Raw genomic sequence first — 18,459 nt, forward strand, 5'->3', positions numbered from 1 at the left:
CACCTAGACTCCACGTGGAGGACAGTCAGGTGTGACCCAGCCAACTTTATCCAGCACGAGCACCTCCGGGATTAGCTGGTTTAATTTCTTAGCTCACTGCCGCCCTGCGGGGCAGGCGCTCCTGTTACTCTGCTTTGCAGATGCGACAGTTGAGGCACAGAGACATCGGGCAGCTAGTCCCAGCTCAGAGCTGGCCGTGGAGCAGAGACCTGCCACCAGGAGCCTTAGCCTCTAGGCTGGACAGCAGGACAAGGCCCCCCTCTCCGGTCTGGCTGTTGTGGGAGGCAGGGTGGACCCAGGGGCACGTGTTGGGGTGGAGTTGGGGACCAGCTCCTCTCACCTCCTTGTTCAGACCCCGAACCCCTCCAAGGGAAAGCGATATCCTGAACTCACCTCTGTGCCCACGCCGAGCCCTGCCCGCTGGACGGGGGGTGTGAACTGTATTGGTTTCTGATCTCCTCCACTTCGCCATCGCTGACTTCAATAAAACACTGAGCAAGGAAGCAGTGGATGAAATTAGTTCTGGAAGAGGGGGGGAAATTAATTCTAGAACTAGGATGGGGCCTGGAGGGCAGGACAGAGGGAGGTAGGGAAAGGCTGGCCAGAGGCTTAGACATGGGGACAAGGATTTGGAATCGGGGGAACCTAGGATTGAAGCCTAGCTGTGTCGTTACTTGGCGCTGTGACCTTGGGCACATCCTTCCTTGAAGCCTCCGTTTCCTTTTCTATTGTGGCCTCCGAGTAAATCAGGCCAATTCGCAGAGGAAACCAGGAGCCAATTAATGAGGGTGTTGAGAACAGTGGGCCTCCTCTGAGGGCTCCTGTGTGCCAGGCACTGTGCTTTCTGTGTTACATGTGTGTGTCATGTACCTGTATTCTACATCATATAGTGTAGAACACACACACACACACACACACACACACACACACACACACACGAGGATGCTGTGACCGTGCCTTGCATATGAGTGCTCAATAAACAGTGTGTTCCTGCCTCCCCAGAGTAATTCAGCTGACCAGAGAGGGGGCGTCGAGATTCTGTGTCCTGGAGTTCCCATCGTGGCTCAGCGATAACGAACCTGACTAGTATCCCTGAGGACGCGGGTTCGATCCCTGGCCTCGCTCAGTGGGTTCAGGATCTGTCGTTGCCGTGAGCTGTGGTGTAGGTCGCAGATACGGCTGGGATCCTGTGTTGCTGTGGCTGTGGCATAGACCACCAGCTGTAGCTCCAATTCGACCCCTAGCCTGGGAACATCCATAGGCCATGGGTGTGGCCCTAAAAAGATCAAAAAAAAAAAAAAAAAAAAAAAAAAAAAAAAAGATCCTATGTCCTGCAGGATGCTTAGTCCTTCTCACGGATGAGTCTGGACCACTTAAAGCAAACCCATGTCCCCTTGAAGGTAGAAGGTTCTGCTGGCTGCCTTCACCTCCCGGGCTGGCATTTCTACTTCCGCATGCACAGGAACCCCCTCTTCCTTAGACTCCATGGGGCCCCCGATCTGCGAGGCCCCTTTGGCGGTGCAATAGGACAAGTTCTCCCAAACAGGTGGGTCCTCTGGTGCTTGGCCACACCTGGTCCAGTCTGCCAGGGCAGTGCCTGACTGAGATGTCAGGGAAACGGAGGCAGGCGGGGATGGGCCAGAGACCTCCCCTCACTCACTTGCCGGTCTGGCCAGGCCGAGGGTCCTCTCCGTGTCTGCGGAGGGCAGGAGAGCTGGCGCTGGTGAGACGTGGCTGTGGCAGGAGAGCCAACGCCCTTCCCCGCTGGAGTCAAGGGCTGCGGCTCCCCGGGGCAGCTGCCAGGATTTCAGGGTGTGCTGGCTGCCCCCGCCTGTGATCGTTGGACAGAGGCCCCTCATCGTCACTTGGCAGCAGCCGCACAGTCTCCAGCACGTTCTGTAGCCGCTTCCAGGCACTGTGCACGGGGCGGGACGGTCTTTGGCTCGGTCTCGCTCTGCACGTTCCTCCAGGGCGAGCACCCCACAGAGGGTCCGCCCTCCTGGAGTCTCGGGAAAGGCTTGCAACTGGCAGAGAGGGCAGGAGAGCACAGCAGGCAGGAGGAAGAAAGGCTGGGATGGGAGCTGCCGCTGTGGGGAGCTGTGTGTGGTTTCTGGGGTGCAGCCCACCCCTCCTGCCTCCCTGGAGAGACTGCGGAGCAGCTGGCTCGAGGCAGGACCCCGGGATCGTTACACTGGGGTGCCATCCCCTCTTCCGCTCAGAGCCTAAGGACCGGAGGAGAGGTCAGCTCGGGGCCTCCGAGAAGGCGTTGCTGGCCTGGAGCCCCCCAGAACCTGGCTGGGGCCGGGGTGCAGCTTGAGGCCGAGGAGGTGCTGGTGGTCAGGCATCTGTGTGTCTTTCAGGAAGCTCCACAGAAGGACGGTGCCCACAGCAGAAACCGTGCCCCTGAGCGCTCCCTTGCCCCGAGAAGCCTGCCCTACAGCTGTTCCCTCCCCCTCCTGCCAGCCAGATGGGCCAGGCTTATCTCCCTGGGCAGCAGTGGACTTTTACCCTTTGCAAAAGGCCCCTCTCTCCCTCCAGGAGTCAGTCGTTCCTCACATGACCTGTGTGGGGGGGAGAAGTGAAGGCTGCAAACACTGGCCTCTTCAGGCCACACAGAGCATCCTTGTCCTGGGTGGTAGGTCAAGGCCACCGGTATAGGGCTTGGGTTTCCCCACACCGAGGCCAGGCCAGGCTTCCCTCCCCGCCCCGGGGCACGTGCTGACTAGGGCTGTTTGTGTGGAGACCAAGGAAGAACAAAAGCCCTTTTTACTTTCCAGACCTTGGCGTCCTCCTCAGACTCCAGCCTCTTCCAAAAGGTACCCATCAGGGAGCTCGACTCAGCAAGGGCTGAAGGCTAGCTGGGCAAGGGCGGCCTCTCAGAGCAGCAGCAGGGAAGCTGTCCCCACAGAGGTCTCAGCACCATCTGCAATGCCAGTGCCCGTTCTCCCTTAGAGACAGGATGGCACGGGACCTGCGGCCGTGGCTGGGCCAGGGCACCAGGCAGGCATGGGTTCAAACCCAGCCCCACCACTCATGGTTCTGCAGCCACTGGCACCGTGTGTCACATCCCTGGGCCTCGGCTTCCTGTTCTGTAAGGTGGCCGCGTAGCTGTAAAGGGCATCATTGGGTCCTCTGGCAAAATAGGAGCATGGAAGGCAGATTAGATAGAAGTGTTTTAGAAACGTTAACATCCCGGAGTCGCTAACTGTACTGTGCGTATTACTATGTGAAAAATGTCATTATGATTAGGCAATGCCTGGTGTATTGTCCGCAGCCTATTCTCAGATGGTTCAGGAAAAAAAATACCTAGAGACAGAGACAAAGTGTGCAAATGAGAAAGCAGATGCCACAAAATGTTCACAGCAGGTGACTCTGGGTCAAGGGTTTGCAGCGTTCCTCGTGCTGTCCTTGCATCTTTTCTATATGTTTGGAGTTATTTCTAAAGTTAGGGTCCTGGGAGTTCCCTTCCTGGCTCAACCCGTTAAGAAACCTGACTAAGATCCATGAGGATGCGGATTCGATCCCTGGCCTCGCTCAGTGGGTTAAGGATCTGGTGTTGCTATGAGCTGTGGTGTAGGTCGCATGTGCGGCTTGGATCCCACATTGCTGTGGCTGTGGTGTAGGCCAGCGGCTGTAGTCCCGATTCGACCCCTCGCCTGGGAACTTCCATATGCCTCAGGTGCGGCCCTAAAAAAGCAAAATAAGTAAATAAATAAGGTTAGGGTCCCGCTGTCCTGTCTGCTCCCTGCTCTCTGTAGATCACACACAGTGGTTAGTCTCCAAAGGTGGCCCTGTGGCCAGCATTCACGCTCTCGCGTGTTCCCCTCCCACACCAAATCCAGGCTGGCCCAGTGTACCCAGCAGAAGGCGATGGAAGTGACGGTGTGCCTCCAGAGGCTGGTTATGGGAAGCTGGGCAGCTTTTTTTTTTTTTTGTCTTTTTGCCTTTTCTAGGGCCGCACCCTTGGCATATGGAGGTTTCCAGGCTAGCGGTCTAATCAGAGCTGTAGCCGCTGGTCTACACCAGAGCCACAGCAGTGCGGGATCCGAGCCGCATCTGAGACCTACACCACAGCTCACGGCAACTCCAGATCCTTAACCCCCTGAGCAAGGGCAGGGATCGAACCTGCAACCTCATGGTTCCTCATCGGATTCGTTAACCACTGCGCCACGACGGGAACTTCTGCCTGGGTTCCCTGGGACACCCTCTCTTGGGACTCATCCCCACGCTGGGAGAAAACCAATGTCACAAAACCACGATGGATGGTCCGGGCCGAAATAGCGTCCGCCACCTGCCGGGTGAGGGAAGAAGGCTTCGTGGGCCTCCTCCAAGGCAGGCTTCCTCTGGCTCCTGCCCCAGCCACCGTCTGACCACAGCTACATGGGCGACCACAAGCCAGAGCCCCGCTGGGCCTGGTCAGCCCTCAGACGAGCAGGAAAGATGATGGGTTGTCGCTCGGAGCCACCAAGTTCTAGGGGAGTTTGTTGCATAGCTGCAGAAAAGTGAGCCAGAGGACCACATCACGGAGCTGCAGAGAGGGGCTGCTGTTGTCCCTGCCACCTAACCCCCTGCCCCGAACCACCCCCCCACCGCCCCCTGTTGTGATTCTAACCACAGCTCTGGTGCCATGCTGAGTTCTCTGGTTTGCCCAGGACCCAGCGGGGGGATGCAGGGGTTGGGGGGGCTCAATGGTGGGCTGACTCAAGAGGCTGCAGAGGCCAGCAAGCCCGGAAGTGACAAGGGGCAGGTTGAAGGATGTGACAGATTAGCAGAACCTGCTCTTCCCACAGCGGGCAGCCTCAGAGGCAGGGCCCTGTCTTGGGTGTGTCTGCTCCCCACCCCCTGCCCCCGCCTGGGGCTTGCTGGGTGCATTTCGTTCTTCAGCACCGTGGCATTAAGTAGACTGGGTCTCCTTGACCTTGACAAGCTTGTAAGTCAGTCCATGGTCTGCCCTGTGGAACATCGCCGAGAGACCAGGCAGTCGGGATGGACCCTCGTCCCTTCTGTGAGATCTCACAGTCCGATGGGAGAGACGAGGTTTCTGCCAGTCTGATGGGTAAAGAATATAGTTCCATCTTCGGCAAGCCCCTGGCCCCCTGCAAGGACGCAAAGATACAGGCAGAGAGCAGCTATGCTTCTCTTCCCTTTTGTATGCTCTTCTCATCAGAGGAGGTGGCAGCTGAGAGGACAGGCCTCCCGGTCCCCAGAAATCTTTCGAGAAGCCTTCCGTGCAGGCCAGCCCAGGCCAGGCTCCCTAGTGCGATTGCCGCCTTTGCCTGTCACTCAAGTGCCCAGGACGAGCGGGAGGTCCCCCAGAGAGTGCGTGTGCCACGGCCCCTGGCCTCCGGGAGCACTCACCATTGACACGGTGTGGGTGGGGGGTGGGGGGGTGGTTGACAGAACCCGCGCAGGGGGTGCTGCCCAAGACAGCACCGGCCCAGACAGAGCAGAACTCAGCGGAGCTGCCAGCCCTGTTCAGTAAGAGGAAGAGTAGGTGGGTTTGTTTAAAATACTCCCATTACAGTCAGTTAACCTTTATGTTTCCTAAATGAAAATTGTATAAACCTGAAATTTTCGTTGATCAGGTTGCCTAGAAACAGGCAGCAGGTTTTCATAAGACAGTGCAGTAGATTGTCACCGATAGGGCTATTAGCAAGTGAGCTGGTGACTGCATTATTCCAGATCCCGGTGTTGGCGTTCCGTAATTGTCTGTCTGCCTCTGCGGATCACACCCCTCTCTCCAGGCTCGGGCAGGCTCTTTGCAAATGAGGGCCTCTGAGTCCCAGGGATGGGATGGGGGCGTTCAGGAGCACATCGTCACCCCGGCTTACGAGCGAAATCGAAAAGGCCCAGGTCTGATGAATTTAGGTCATTTGCATCACCTCTCCTCCCTGACTTACAGTAATAAGGCCCAAAGCAGACGATGTGGGGGATAAACAAGAGCGACAGAATGCACAATGGAAATAAAGAACAAAGTCACCCTGAGGTTCCCGTCATGGCGCAGTGGAAACAAATCCGACTAGGAACCATGAGGTAGCGGGTTCGATCCCCGGCCTCACTCACTGGGTTAAGGATCTGGCGTTGCCATGAGCTGTGGTGGAGGCCAGTAGCTGTAGCTCTGATTCAACCCCCAGCCTGGGAACCTCCATATGCAGCCCTAAAAAGCCAACAAAGTCACTCTAAGACAACTTTGGTATGATTGCTTTAAGATTTTTCCCCTGTAAGATAAAAATATTTTTTTTTTTTGGCTGCACCCTCACAGCATGGGGAAGTTCCCAGGCCAGGGATCAAACCCAAGCCATGGCAGTGATGATGCCGAATCCTTAATCACTAGGCCACCAGGAAACTCCTAAGTACTTATTCATTGTCCAGAAGCCCCCCTCTTGCAATTAGTTTGCCCAGGACTAAGGGTTTCCAGTGTGTGTTACTGTAAGCTTGCTTCTCTGTATCTGCATAGCTTTCAGTCAGCTTGGATGAACCAAACTCCACCCTAACTCCCTATTCTTGGACATTTAAGGTATTTCCTTTCTTAAAGAAAAAAAAAATTACCGGGAGTTCCCATTGTGGCACAGCGGAAACAAATCCAACTAGTTTCCATGAGGATGCAGGTTCGATCCCTGGCCTCACTCAGTGGGTCAGGGATCCAGCATTGCCGTGAGCTGTGGTTATAGCTTGCAGATGCGGCTCAGATCCCTTGTTGGTGTGGCTGTGGCGGCTGCAGCTCTGATTTGACCCCTAGCCTGGGAATTTCCATATGCCGTGGATGTGGCCCTAAAAAGCAAAAAAAAAAAAAAAAAAAAAAAAAAAAAAATTATAAATATATATATTTAATTAAATATATATATTTAATTAATGCTCGTAGCCTCATTCTTACAGGATAAATTACAATAAGTGGGATTACCTCGTCATGGGATGTGTACACTTGTTGCTTTTGCTATTTCGTTGGGTTGCCCTCCAGAGAAATATATACCAGTTTCCCTCCTGCTCCCCATACTCTCAGAGACTTTGACATCAAATAATCCTTTCATCACGACCAGTCTGGTTGGCAAAAAATAGGTCTCGTTTGGGGATTCCTGCTTCTTTGGTAGCCATTTGTCAATTGCCTGTTCGTGTCCTTTATCTGTTTTTCTTTGGCAATGCCCATCTCTTTCCTCTTAATCTATAAAAATTCTTTGTATTGAATACATCAGTCGTAAATGGTGATGTATTCCGTCCACTTTTTCAAAGCATGTGTGGTCCTTGGTATCTTTGAAGAAAGAGAAGTTAACATTTTAAGGAATTAAAGCTTCCCCCTTGCCTTAAGCACTAAAATATTTTTTAATTGAAGTAGTTGGAATGAAAATATCTCCAGAATGGATATAGCCCATGTATGTCCCTTTCAAACAAAGGATATTGCCCACAGTTTAATTTTTGCCTTCATCTCTCAAACATGCCATGAGCAATAGTAATTTTCTGTGTGGTAGTGACATCCCCAGCAGATGTTGAGCTGTATGGAGTTTTGTGGGTTTTGTTTTTGTTTGATTGTTTTTTAGGGCTCCACCTGCAGCCTATGGAAGTTCCCAGGCTAGGGGTCAAATGAGAGCTGCAGCTGCCGGCCTACACCACAGCCACAGCCAGATCCAAGCCTCATCTGTGACCTACACCACAGCTCATGGCAGCGCCAGATCCCTGACCCACTGAGCAAGGCCAGGGATCGAACCCCCCTCCTCATAGATGCTAGTCGGTTTGTTTCTGCTGCACCACAACAGGAACTCTGAGCTATGTGGAGTCTTGACTCCTATTCCATGTGGCCTCAGACTGCTTTTTAAAGAAGATACCCGATTCTCGGAGTTCCCATTGTGGCTCAGAAGGTTAAGAACCTGACTAGTATCCATGAGGATGTGGGTTCAATCCCTGGCCTTGCTCAGTGGGTTAAGGATCCAGTGTTGCCACAAGCTGTGGTGTAGGTCACAGGTGCCGCTTGGATCTGGCGCTGCTGTGGCTGTGACGTGGGCTGGCAGTTGCAGCTCCGATTCGACCCCTAACCTGGGAACTTCCAGAGGCCACAAGTAAGGCCCTAAAAAGGAAATTAAAAAAAAAAAAGAAAAAAGAAAAGAAAAACCTGATGCATGTCTTTCCCCCCATCAGGCCTTCATGCTATAGTTTTTGCTGCTTTAAGCACTCCTGCCTTGCCCTTCATCATCCCAGCCTCATCAGCAGTGGGATTGGTTACCAGCTACCAATACGTGTTAGGTCTGTCTGTAAACGAAAATAAAGCGCTGAGCAAGAGCCTAAGGAATACTAGTAAAAACAGCGTAGGAACTTCAGCAAGCAACAATTTCACTTCCTTCTTGGGGTTTGTGTTCTGTATCCTTAAGGTTGTTATAGAAATGACTCCTGGATGTGAGCAGAATAGGATTAAGAAATTTTGGAGGCAGAGGGGGAACCAGAAAGGCAAGATTAGCAACCCCTTGAAGACGTCGCTGCAAAGTGAGGAACCAGTAATCCATGCTTAATCGTATTACTTTCCCAAGGAGTGTGGCTGGGGCAGTCTTAGGGAGATGGTGGCATTGCTGACCTAGAAATTTAAAAAATCCAGCTTCCGGGCCTGCACTGCTGGGATGTGGCTTAGCGCGGGTTACCCAAGCCTTCTGATGCCCAGTTTTCTCATCTGAAATGGAGCCTGTCTGTTTAAGAAGAGATAGGATCAGATGGCCTTGACCTGAAGCATCTCTGACCTGATGGAGCCTGAGAGGAATGCATATACGTGTCAAGGGCCAAATGATCATGACAAATTATTACTGTCTCTGTCATTATTCACAGACGCATCCCGGGACCATTGTCCGCTTCCTCCCCTCTCCTGCCTTCCGCGCCGGTTTCATTTTGCGCTCCAGCCCAATACCCGTGCATCTTCAGCCGATGTCCTTGCCGCCCCTCCAAACCCCATCTCATCCTTGTAGGTTTTTCTGAAGCAGGATTTGCACAAGTGGTGTGTTTTCTTAAATATTTATTTTGCAGGCCATTTACGCGGCACGGCTATTTTTACAGCGAGTAAGGAGCAAGGCTAAAAATAACTTAGCTGGTAACCAGATCAGTTCTGCATTTGACATTTACATGGAATTCATTTGCATCTCATTTGTTCGCCTTTCTGTTTAACAGGTAGAATGTAAGAAAGCTCAGCCGAAGGAAGTCATGTTCCCACCTGGGACAAGAGGCCGGGCCCGGGGACTGCCTTACACCATGGATGCGTTCATGCTTGGCATGGGGATGCTGGGTGAGTCTGGACCGAACCCTGGGGACCAGGTCACCTTCCAGCTGGGCAAACTGCTTCACCTGCCTGAGCCTCAGTTTCCCCATTTGTAAAGGAGGATGATAATCTTTCTTGAAAGACAGTTGTGACCATTAAATGAGCAGAGATAGCTAGCTAGATGGATGGATGGATGGATAGACAGACAGACAGACAGATAGATAGATAGGCGGGCATCTTGTCCATGCCTGGCTCATACGAGGTATTTTTTATCCTTTCCGCTCCCGTTTTCTTTTCTTTCTTTCTTTTTTCTTTTAGCTGTGCCCATGGCATATGCAAGTTCCTGAGCCACAGCAATGACCCAAGCCCCTGCAGTGACAACACCGGATCCCCAACCCACTGAGCCACCAGGGAACTCCTCCACTCTCCTTTTCCAAAGAAGGAAAAGTTACAGTCTTTGCCTAAGCCCTCCCTCCCAGGAGTCCTTAAAGACCTAAGGACTCCTGGCTGTCTTCCCTTGGGTGAGCTGAAGCTACATTTTCTAAAACTTGCAAGAGGAGGGGATGTAGTAAGGTGGCCGATAATCCTGTCTCTTTCAATGATTAACATTTTTCTCTTGGGATATCAAAATTTGCATTTAAATGGATGTCTTAAATAACCTGTTTTATTCTTTATTTGCCAAAAAAAAAAAAATGATGAAAGACAAAGTGTGTTTGTTCCGACGAAAAATGATCTCTCCTGGCTTTTAGAGCAATTGAGTTGCATATTATGCCCCTTCCTTAAAGGTATCTCTGTCCGTCCTGCGTAGATAATTGAAAATCTTGCTGCTTAAATGGCATGAAAGATGGAGAAAGCAGTGGAGAAGCGTAATGGTGTGGGTCGCAACAATAATTAGAAATTTCAAGGCGAGAGAACGGTATTTTAGTGCAAGTTATTGTGTGTCGGGAAAATACTAATTAAATGGGATAAATGGTAGTTAATGGTAAAATTCCATTCAGGCACACGGTCTGTCTCATTTTAATGGGTTTCATTTGATTTGGCTAAGAGTCCCTCTTCTATATTGTTTGATAAGCTCTTTATGTATTTTCAAATTTGCTGCTGTTTAAATCATTCCTGGCTCAGTTTTAAATTTATAGAACTTCTCTTGGCTGTATAAATTATTTAAAAGAATCGTATCTATTTGTCTGAGGAAATAACAAGGGAGGTAACGTTATTTTAACAAACTTTAAAAAATGGAGATGCCATGAGAATACTCAGAACAGCTGGGATGTTAATTCTTAACTTTCTCGCTCTAGCAGAGATTCAAGGAAATTCCTTATTATAATGATTTAAAAATTGGCCAAATGATTCAACACTTATCTGGAAGAAGAAACACGTGAGAATAAATAAGAAAAAAACTTTAAAAGAGAAATGAGAGAGCTCCCAAGTAGCCTGGAAGTTAGGGATCTGGTGTTGTCACTGCTGTGGCTTGGGTTCGATCCATGGCCCAGGAACTTCCGCATGCCGAGGGCACAGCCAAAAAATAAGTAACTTTTTTAAATTAAAAAATAAAAAGAGAAATGAGAAATAAAAGAGCATTTGACCAAATATCAGAACATACTGCAAAGCTACAGTAATTAAAATAGTGTGGCATATAGGAAAGCACCTGTTGATAGGAAAGGTTGAAGAGCCTAAACTACATGTATTTCTATGTACGAGTTTAATTACTATGAAGAAATTATTGTTTTAATTAGAATTGTTTCTTGGTTGACTAGAGACATTCTTGCTCTAAAAAATAATTGTATGTGGTCTTCCATTGTATACCAAAAGAAACTCCAAATGGATTAATAGCGTCACATTTTAAAATCAAACCTTAAAGGAGTTGAACCCATTATCTCCTGCTGGTCCCACCTCCACCAAGGCAGGCTGTGTAGACCACGGGAAAGAACTCAGGACTTCAGTCTTGAGGTTTAAATGGTGAATATCAACTCCTTAGAGCATCACATGGGAGACTTTTGAGGATCTCTTCCGGAAGTGCCCCCCCCCCCCCTTCTGCGTCTCACTGGATAGCCTTTCCATGCTAGGAAGAGTGAACTGGTTTTCTTCCTGGGAAAACAGAGGTGTGGCGCAAAGCCCGCTCACTCTTGTCAGTTGCCAAAGAGCAAAGGTGTGGCCGCTACGTCCTCCCCAGATGCCAAGCGCAGGCCTGGGGCTGCACACACAGGCCTGGGGCTGCACAGACCAGTGATTTCATAATGGGAGCCAAGGCAGGGGCCTTGTTGACTGCAGGAGGCATGTAACAGCAAACAGTCCTAGAGCAGCTACTGCGTGCCTGGCCCAGGACCAGCTCTGGGTGACAGTGCTTAACTGTCATGTGGCCCCTACCCGCCTTAACTGTCTAGTGAAAGAAATGCCATTCAACCGCTCATCACGCAGATAGGTAATTAATCATAATAGAAGGATGAGGTGCGTTCCGGGCCTGTATAAGGAATGGTAACGAGTCTGAGCCATCAGGGAACCCCTCCCTGAGGAGGTGACATCTCAGCTAGGATGAGAAGGGATAGCAAGCCTGGAGCCATGCAGACAGAAGGAATAGCTCGGAGTGCAAGGGTGCTGGGGGCTGATAAGCCTGCTGGTGGGATGGGTCCCTGCTGTGTGGGGAGAGGTGGCAGGCCAAGTGGCTCACACACTGGCTTTGATCATGGCTGCTGGTGGGCAGACCCGTGTGGTCCCTGTGCTTCTCCAGACCCATCTGATTGGCTCCTGCTCGCCGAGGGATGGATATATAGTGAGTGCCAGGGGCTCACTCATCTGCCCCAACTTTGTTCTCTCAACATTTCAAGTTATGACTTCCCTGAGCTGCAGTAAAGAGGTAGTAATTGTTAGTTTAAAATGCCGTGCAGTTGGAATTCCCATCGTGGTGCAGTGGTTAACGAATCGGACTAGAAACCATGAGGTTGCAGGTTCGATCCCTGGCCTCGCTCAGTGGGTTAAGGATCCGGCGTTGCCATGAGCTGTGGTGTAGGTTGCAGGCGCGGCTCGGATCCTGCGTTGCTGTGGCTCTGGCGTAGGCCGGTGGCTATGGCTCCAATTAGACCCCTAGCCTGGGAACCTCCACATGCCTCGGGTGTAGCCCTAGAAAAGGCAAAAAGACAAAAAAAAAAAACAAACAAAAAAAAAACGTTGTGTGGTTGAGTCTATTCATTTGGTTTGGCCTTTTGCCCACTTAACTCTGGTTGAAGACTGCCACCGGGCAGAACCCCCAGACCCCAGCCAGGCCCCCTCAAGTCACAGAGGGACCCACCCCACCACCACCCCAGACAAGCAGAATACTCTTTGAGTGGAACTGATGGTGTGGGTCCCACCTCCACCAAGGCAGGCTGTGTAGACCACAGGAAAGAACTGAGGACTTCAGCATCAGGAGATCTGGACCTCGCGCCTGGTCAGCTGTGTGATTTGGGGCAAGTGACAGCCTCTCTGTTCTTCAGTTCCCCCATCCACAGGGATGGGGGATCCCACACCTCATGGAGTTGTTGAGAATATCTGAAGCCATAGCGGGCCCCCATTCAAGCCACCGTGGATGGTCACATGCACCTTGTGTACCATTCAGAAAGGAAACGCACTGTTAACTAAATGGCATTGTGAGCTAGATCCCACAGGATGTGAAAATGTGAAAGAAAAAAAAAAAGTGTGTCTTCCAATCAGCAAGATACAGGAGTACATAACTCAGACTGGAAGCTGTTGTTGGGAAGGTGCCGGGGGGTCCTCGGCAAAGTACCATCCGAGTAAGTGTTGGACACCCTTCCACCTGGGATTCCCTCTGCCAGTGACCGAGAACACAGCCAGACCTGCATCTCTGTGACTTGTGCTATGGCACCTGCAGCCACCTCCCTCAGTTTGGACCCCCGGCCAAAGGAGGTAGATTCCCTTTAAACTTCTGATCGGTGTGCTAGACTCCAGCCTCTGGCCCTCGCGAATTCCCTGCTACTCCAGATGCTTGTTGAGACCAGGCCTCCTGAGGGGCCCAAAAATGTGCCCCCTCCTTGCCCCATAAGGAACCAGCTCAGCCTGAGGTCCAGGCAGAAGGGGCATCAGATCAGCTCCCATGGAACAAACTCAACTCCCAGTCTCATTAGCCTGTTGCCTCCCCAGCCAGGCTGAGGTCTCCACGAGCAGTCTCAGATGCTCGCCAGAAACTCCCAGGGCTACTTCCATTTTGCCCCTTGGCATAGTGTGGTGCCCTGGGCCTCTGGACTCTTGGGCAAGGAGAGCGCCATCTGCCGCGCTCTGCCTGGAGCCCTTGCTTCTTCCCACTGAAGCGATGGCACTGGGGGAGTCTGGCCCTTTGGTAGGATGGCCTGACCTGACCCCATCACTCACGTGGGTCACCACCTCCGTGGTGCATGAGGCCTGTATCTCAGTCCTAGAACCACTACCATCACCACCACTACCAACTTGGCTGATGAACTTGGCTCACACAGAAGGATGTTTAGGGGTTTTTCGGTTTTTTTTTTTTTTGTTTTTTTGGTTTTTTTTTTTTTTTTTTTTGCCGCACCCATAGCATATGGAAGTTCCCAGGTGAGGGGTCAAATCAGAACTACAGTTGCCAGCCTACGCCACAGCCACAGCAATACCAGATCCAAGCCTCATCTGAGACCTAGACCACGGCTCACGGCAACACCACATCCTTATCCCAGTGAGCGAGGCCAAGATCAAACTTGCGTCCTCACAGACACTATGTTGGGTTCTTAACCCACTGCACCATAGGGGAACTCCTGTTTTTGTTTTGTGTTTTTTTAAGTTCATTCATGAGATGAGGTTTCAATGATCTAAACTTTTGTTGTTGACAGTGCAGAAAAATATAGAACACTGGTAGGGATTTTTAAAAGCGAGACTAAAAACCGTTAAAGCTTTTAAATCCATTCATTCAGCAAAGATGTCTAAGTGTCTGTTAAGTACCAGGCATTGTTCTAGATGCTGAGGATGCGGCAGGGAAGGAAGTCTGTGGTTACCAGAGAGCTGCTGTTCTAGTGAGACCGCAGACACTCTGGCCTGTAAATGACTTGGAAACCGTGAAACTCATTTTCAGATGCCCTTTCAGATTTTCTCCAGACTTTGGGAGGTCTCATCCAAGGGAGGCTGATGGGCGTGTTGTCGCACAATTATTCTTTCTTTCTTTATTTGTATTTTATTTTATTTTATTGACTTTTTAGGCCTGCATCCACGGCATATAGAGGTTCCCAGGCTTGGGGTCTAATCAGAGCTGGTTGCTGCCAGCCTACGCCACAGCCACAGCAACGCCAGATCCGAGCCGCATCTGCGACCTACACTACAGCTCACAGCAATGCCAGATCCTTAACCCACTGAGGAAGCCAAGGATCGAACCCACAACCTCATGCTTCCTAGAAGGGTTCGTTTCCACTGCACCACAACAGGAACTCCAGATATTCCTTCCTGATCTCTCTTGATGTGGTGGCACACGTCCTTGGAAGGAAATCTACAGCTGTTTTGGTTTCAGCTTTCCTAGGCTTTGTCAGAATCATGGAACAGTCAGCCTAGACTAGAGGGAACTCTTTTAAAAAAAATGCAGGAGATGGAGTTCCTGTCATGGGTTAGCTGAAACGAATCCGACTAGGAACCACGAGGTTTCAGGTTCGGTCCCTGGCCTCATTCAGTGGGTTAAGGATCCGGCGTTGCCGTGAGCTGCTGTGGTGTAGGTTGCAGATGCAGCTCGGATCTGGCGTTGCTGTGGCTGTGGCATAGGCTGGCAGCTGTAGCTCCGATTCGACCCCTAGCCTGGGAGCCTCCATATGCTATGGGTGCGGCCCTTAAAAGACAAAAAGGAAAAAAAAAAAAAGACAGAAGAAAATGCAGGAGAGGGAGTTCCCATTGTGGCGCAGCAGAAGCAAATCAGACTAGGAACCATGAGGATGTGGGTCTGATCCCTGGTCTTGCTTGGTGGGTCAAGGATCTGGAGTTGCTGTGAGCCATGGTGCAAGTTGCAGACTCGGCTTGGATCCTGTGTTGCCGTGGCTGTGGTGGAGGCCGGCAGCTGCAGCTTGGATTCGACCCCTAGCCTGGGAACCTCAGGTGCAGCCCTAAAATGCAAAAATAAATAAATAAATAAAAGGAAGAAAGGAAGGAAGAAAAGAAAAGAAAATGCAGGAGAGAAGAGAAGGGGGCATCCTTAGGCCAAGTCTCTCTGCCATTGACCTGGACAAAACCAAAATGAACAAAGACCCTTAGGAAGGGTATTTTTGCAGCCCTGACTTCGTTTACCACCTTGCAGCAGCCACGAGCTGCCCGACGTGAGCCAGCCCCGTGTACTAGGATCTCTTTGGTTTTTCTGTAATGAAAGTGGACTAAATAAAAGCTAACGTGATTCTCGTTGATCTGTCTGGTGCCTCTTGGCCTTCTCTGCCCTCAGCCACATAATCCTGCTGCCTCTGTCTTGACCTCGCTGGGCACACATTACGAAACATGTTTGATACCAGTGGTAGAGAAATACCTCGTGGCTGAGGCCTTGAAGAAAAGCTTCCCCCTGAAGGCCGAGAGGTAGGAGACACTCTCGACCAGCTGAAGAAAGCCAGAAGCATTCTTCCCAGCACGCGAGCTGAGCAAGCCTGACCCGGCGTGCCCGACATTAAGCCCCACGGAAAGGAAAGCAAAATAATTTTGTTTTATTTTATTTTTTGGTCTGGAAGGGATGAGGAACTGTAAGCTGCTGGCATTCACTGCTCAAAAGAAGATTGGCTGGACCATACAGCCGCATGCCTAGACTCCTTTGTAATTTCAACTGGGATTTGTCTTGCCCAAAAATATCTGTTGAGGTCATTCCCAAGGAGGTCTCCATTTGTTCAGCTGTTTCCTGGTACACAGAGGAAACTCGGAATTTTCCTTCTAGAGCAGCACAGTCCACGAGAACTTTCTGTGATGAGGGAAAGATCCCATATCTGCACCGCCGAAGATGGTAGCCGCTGGCTTCACATGGCTGTTGAGCATTTGAGATGTTGGGAGTTCCTCTCGTGGCGTAGCAGGTTAAGAACCCAGCATCGTGTCCATGAGGATTCAAGTTTGATCTCTGGCCTTGCTCAGGGGGTTAAGGATCTGGCATGGCTATGGCTGTGGCTTGCGGCCACAGCTCCAATGTGACCCCTAGCCATGGGACCTTCCATACCCCAGGCACGTCTGTATGCTCCAGGTGCAGCTGTGAGAAAAAAAAAAAAAAAAAAAAAAGATATGGCTCATGCATCTGAAGAACCGAAGTTTTCTTTTCATAGAATTTCAATTAAATTGTAATGAGAGAGCAGTGAGAGAGCATAGGAGCCCCTGCAACTATGGATGATCCTGGGGGCCGAGCATCCTTGTCTATTTTGGCCCAGAAAGGGCTCTTGGCACTTGCATTGCATCTGTATGCAGACCTCACGGAGCCGCCGTGGTGCCCCAGGCAACACCACGCAGCAGATGTGTCACACGCTGGCAGCTCCCTGGATAAACAGCCCTTGTCTCTTGTCTCTTTCAAGTGGGGTGCCTGGTGGGAGCAGTTTTCCATGACTCCGAGCAGCTCAGTAACAGAGCCCGGAAGGCAGTGAGTCATATGCCCACCTAAAATGCAGACCGGGGTTGTCCCAGGGTCAGAACAAAGATCTAGAACCATGATTCTGAGAACCCTGCCAGCTTCCCAAAAAGGGGGCCCCCGAAAGGAGCTCACTGGCACATTCAGATTCTCTTGTTGCTTTCGGATTCCCCACTCCCCACACAGTGGAAAGTCTGTCTAAGAAAGGTGGTCATCTAAGCAGAAGGCTTGGGTTTTTTCTTTAGTGACAAGAGATAATTACTGTGGGATTGATCAGACATCCAGAGTACTGGAGCAAATAAATTGTGCAGTGGCCAGTGCGGGAGGGGCCCGGCTGCTAATGGAAGTGGTGGCTGGGTCATCTCACCGTAATATGGCTTGATGGAGCGTCCGCCTGGGTCTGCTGTAATGTGCTATTGATATGCAGCCAGCCAATTTCCCCCCGTGCGGCTGGGGCTGTGAGCCGCTCGAGCAGAGCTGGGCTGCACAGCAGTAAATGAAGAGGAAAATTGAAGTAATGTTGTATTATAAATTTATGATTTCATCGGCCTGCCCCAGAGGATGTTCGAGTGGGGGGCGAAGAGAAGATCCCCCCCCCCGCCCCAGAGGCAGATGCCAAATTCTCATCTTTGTGGCACCGGAGACAATACTGACATGTCTGGGAAGACGGGGGTGAGGCCCCACGTTGGGGTGAACTTGACCGTGCTTGTCTCTCTTCCTGTTGAAGACCTTCGGGTGTGCCTAGGAAGAGAGTAGATGCGATGGAACCACACGGGTTGGCCCGAATCAGGGGAGGGCAGGGCGTTCCACCACCCTCCACCCCACCCACCCTGAGGGAGGCTCGAAGGTGACACATGGCCTTACGGTTTTGCTGTCCTATTAACACTAAAATATTTAAGAAGTGAGAGGCAAGGGAGTCATTTTTCATTAGGAAAGCCCCTAGGCAGCAGTGATTTGGCTGTTTGCATATAATCCGTTTATCGATATTGTTGAAATAATGGTAAGAAATCTAGCACTGAGCGATCTGATTTGATAGCAAGTGATTAATTGGTGGGAGAGTTGGGCTGGCCAGCCATGGAACAAAGACGGAGGAAGGAGCCATATGTGTGTGTCCCCTTAAGGCACCTGCGTCCCAGTCTCTGCCCCTCGTCTTTGTCACTCTTTTTCCCTGTCCGGTGCCGGAGCTCAGCAGCTCACCGGGGTGTGTTCCTCCACCGTCAGGGCAAAGCTGCCAGGTTCCTCCTGGCTGGTCTGGGCAGCCTTCTGCCAACGAGGTACCAAATGCTGGGGAAGAAAATTCATGGGGAAAGAAGCAAGCAGCGGGACCCTTTTGGGGTGTGAACAGGTCGACTGGCCAGGGAGTTGTGCCTGGAATTTGGAAAGGCTCCAGCTAAAGCAAGGGAAAGGAGCTGCAGCTGGTCTCCGCTGAGACCTGGGACCCATCAGTGCTGCAAGGGACCTGCAGAGCTTTCTACAGATGGATGGCAAGACTCAGCCTCCCAGCAGAAAAGGGAGAACCCCAACAGCATTGCTTTAGGCCAAAGGCAGGTCTGGAACCCGTCTCCTGATGTCCATCAAGCAAGCTTCTGTCCTAGGTCTGGTGACAGGTCATCTTTCAAGGCAGAAGCTATGACACCAGCAAGCACAGGGGGGTGAGGGAGGGTCCTGTTTCTGGACC

The 18,459-nt window shown here is 51.2% G+C and overlaps 1 protein-coding gene across 24 annotated transcripts in view; it reads left to right on the forward strand.

Moving 5' to 3' along the window:
* The window catches only part of MSI2 (musashi RNA binding protein 2), a 438,300-nt gene that overhangs the window by 361,807 nt on the left and 58,034 nt on the right, over positions 1 to 18,459 (forward strand). For all 24 annotated transcript variants that reach the window (XR_002336815.2, XR_002336816.2, XM_021066169.2 and 21 more), the window contains one exon: positions 9,139 to 9,253. Coding sequence is in view for 22 of the 24 variants with exons in the window: in XM_021066169.2 (XP_020921828.1) it covers positions 9,139 to 9,253 (115 nt within the window). In the remaining 2 variants the exon portion in view is untranslated. The remainder of the gene's footprint in view (positions 1 to 9,138; positions 9,254 to 18,459) is intronic.

This window comes from Sus scrofa, chromosome 12 (assembly GCF_054392235.1).
Source record: "Sus scrofa isolate SSC_HxYL_T2T_F1_AM1 chromosome 12, Sscrofa_HxYL_maternal_Yorkshire_Landrace_v2.0, whole genome shotgun sequence".
Classification (NCBI taxonomy): domain Eukaryota; kingdom Metazoa; phylum Chordata; class Mammalia; order Artiodactyla; family Suidae; genus Sus; species Sus scrofa.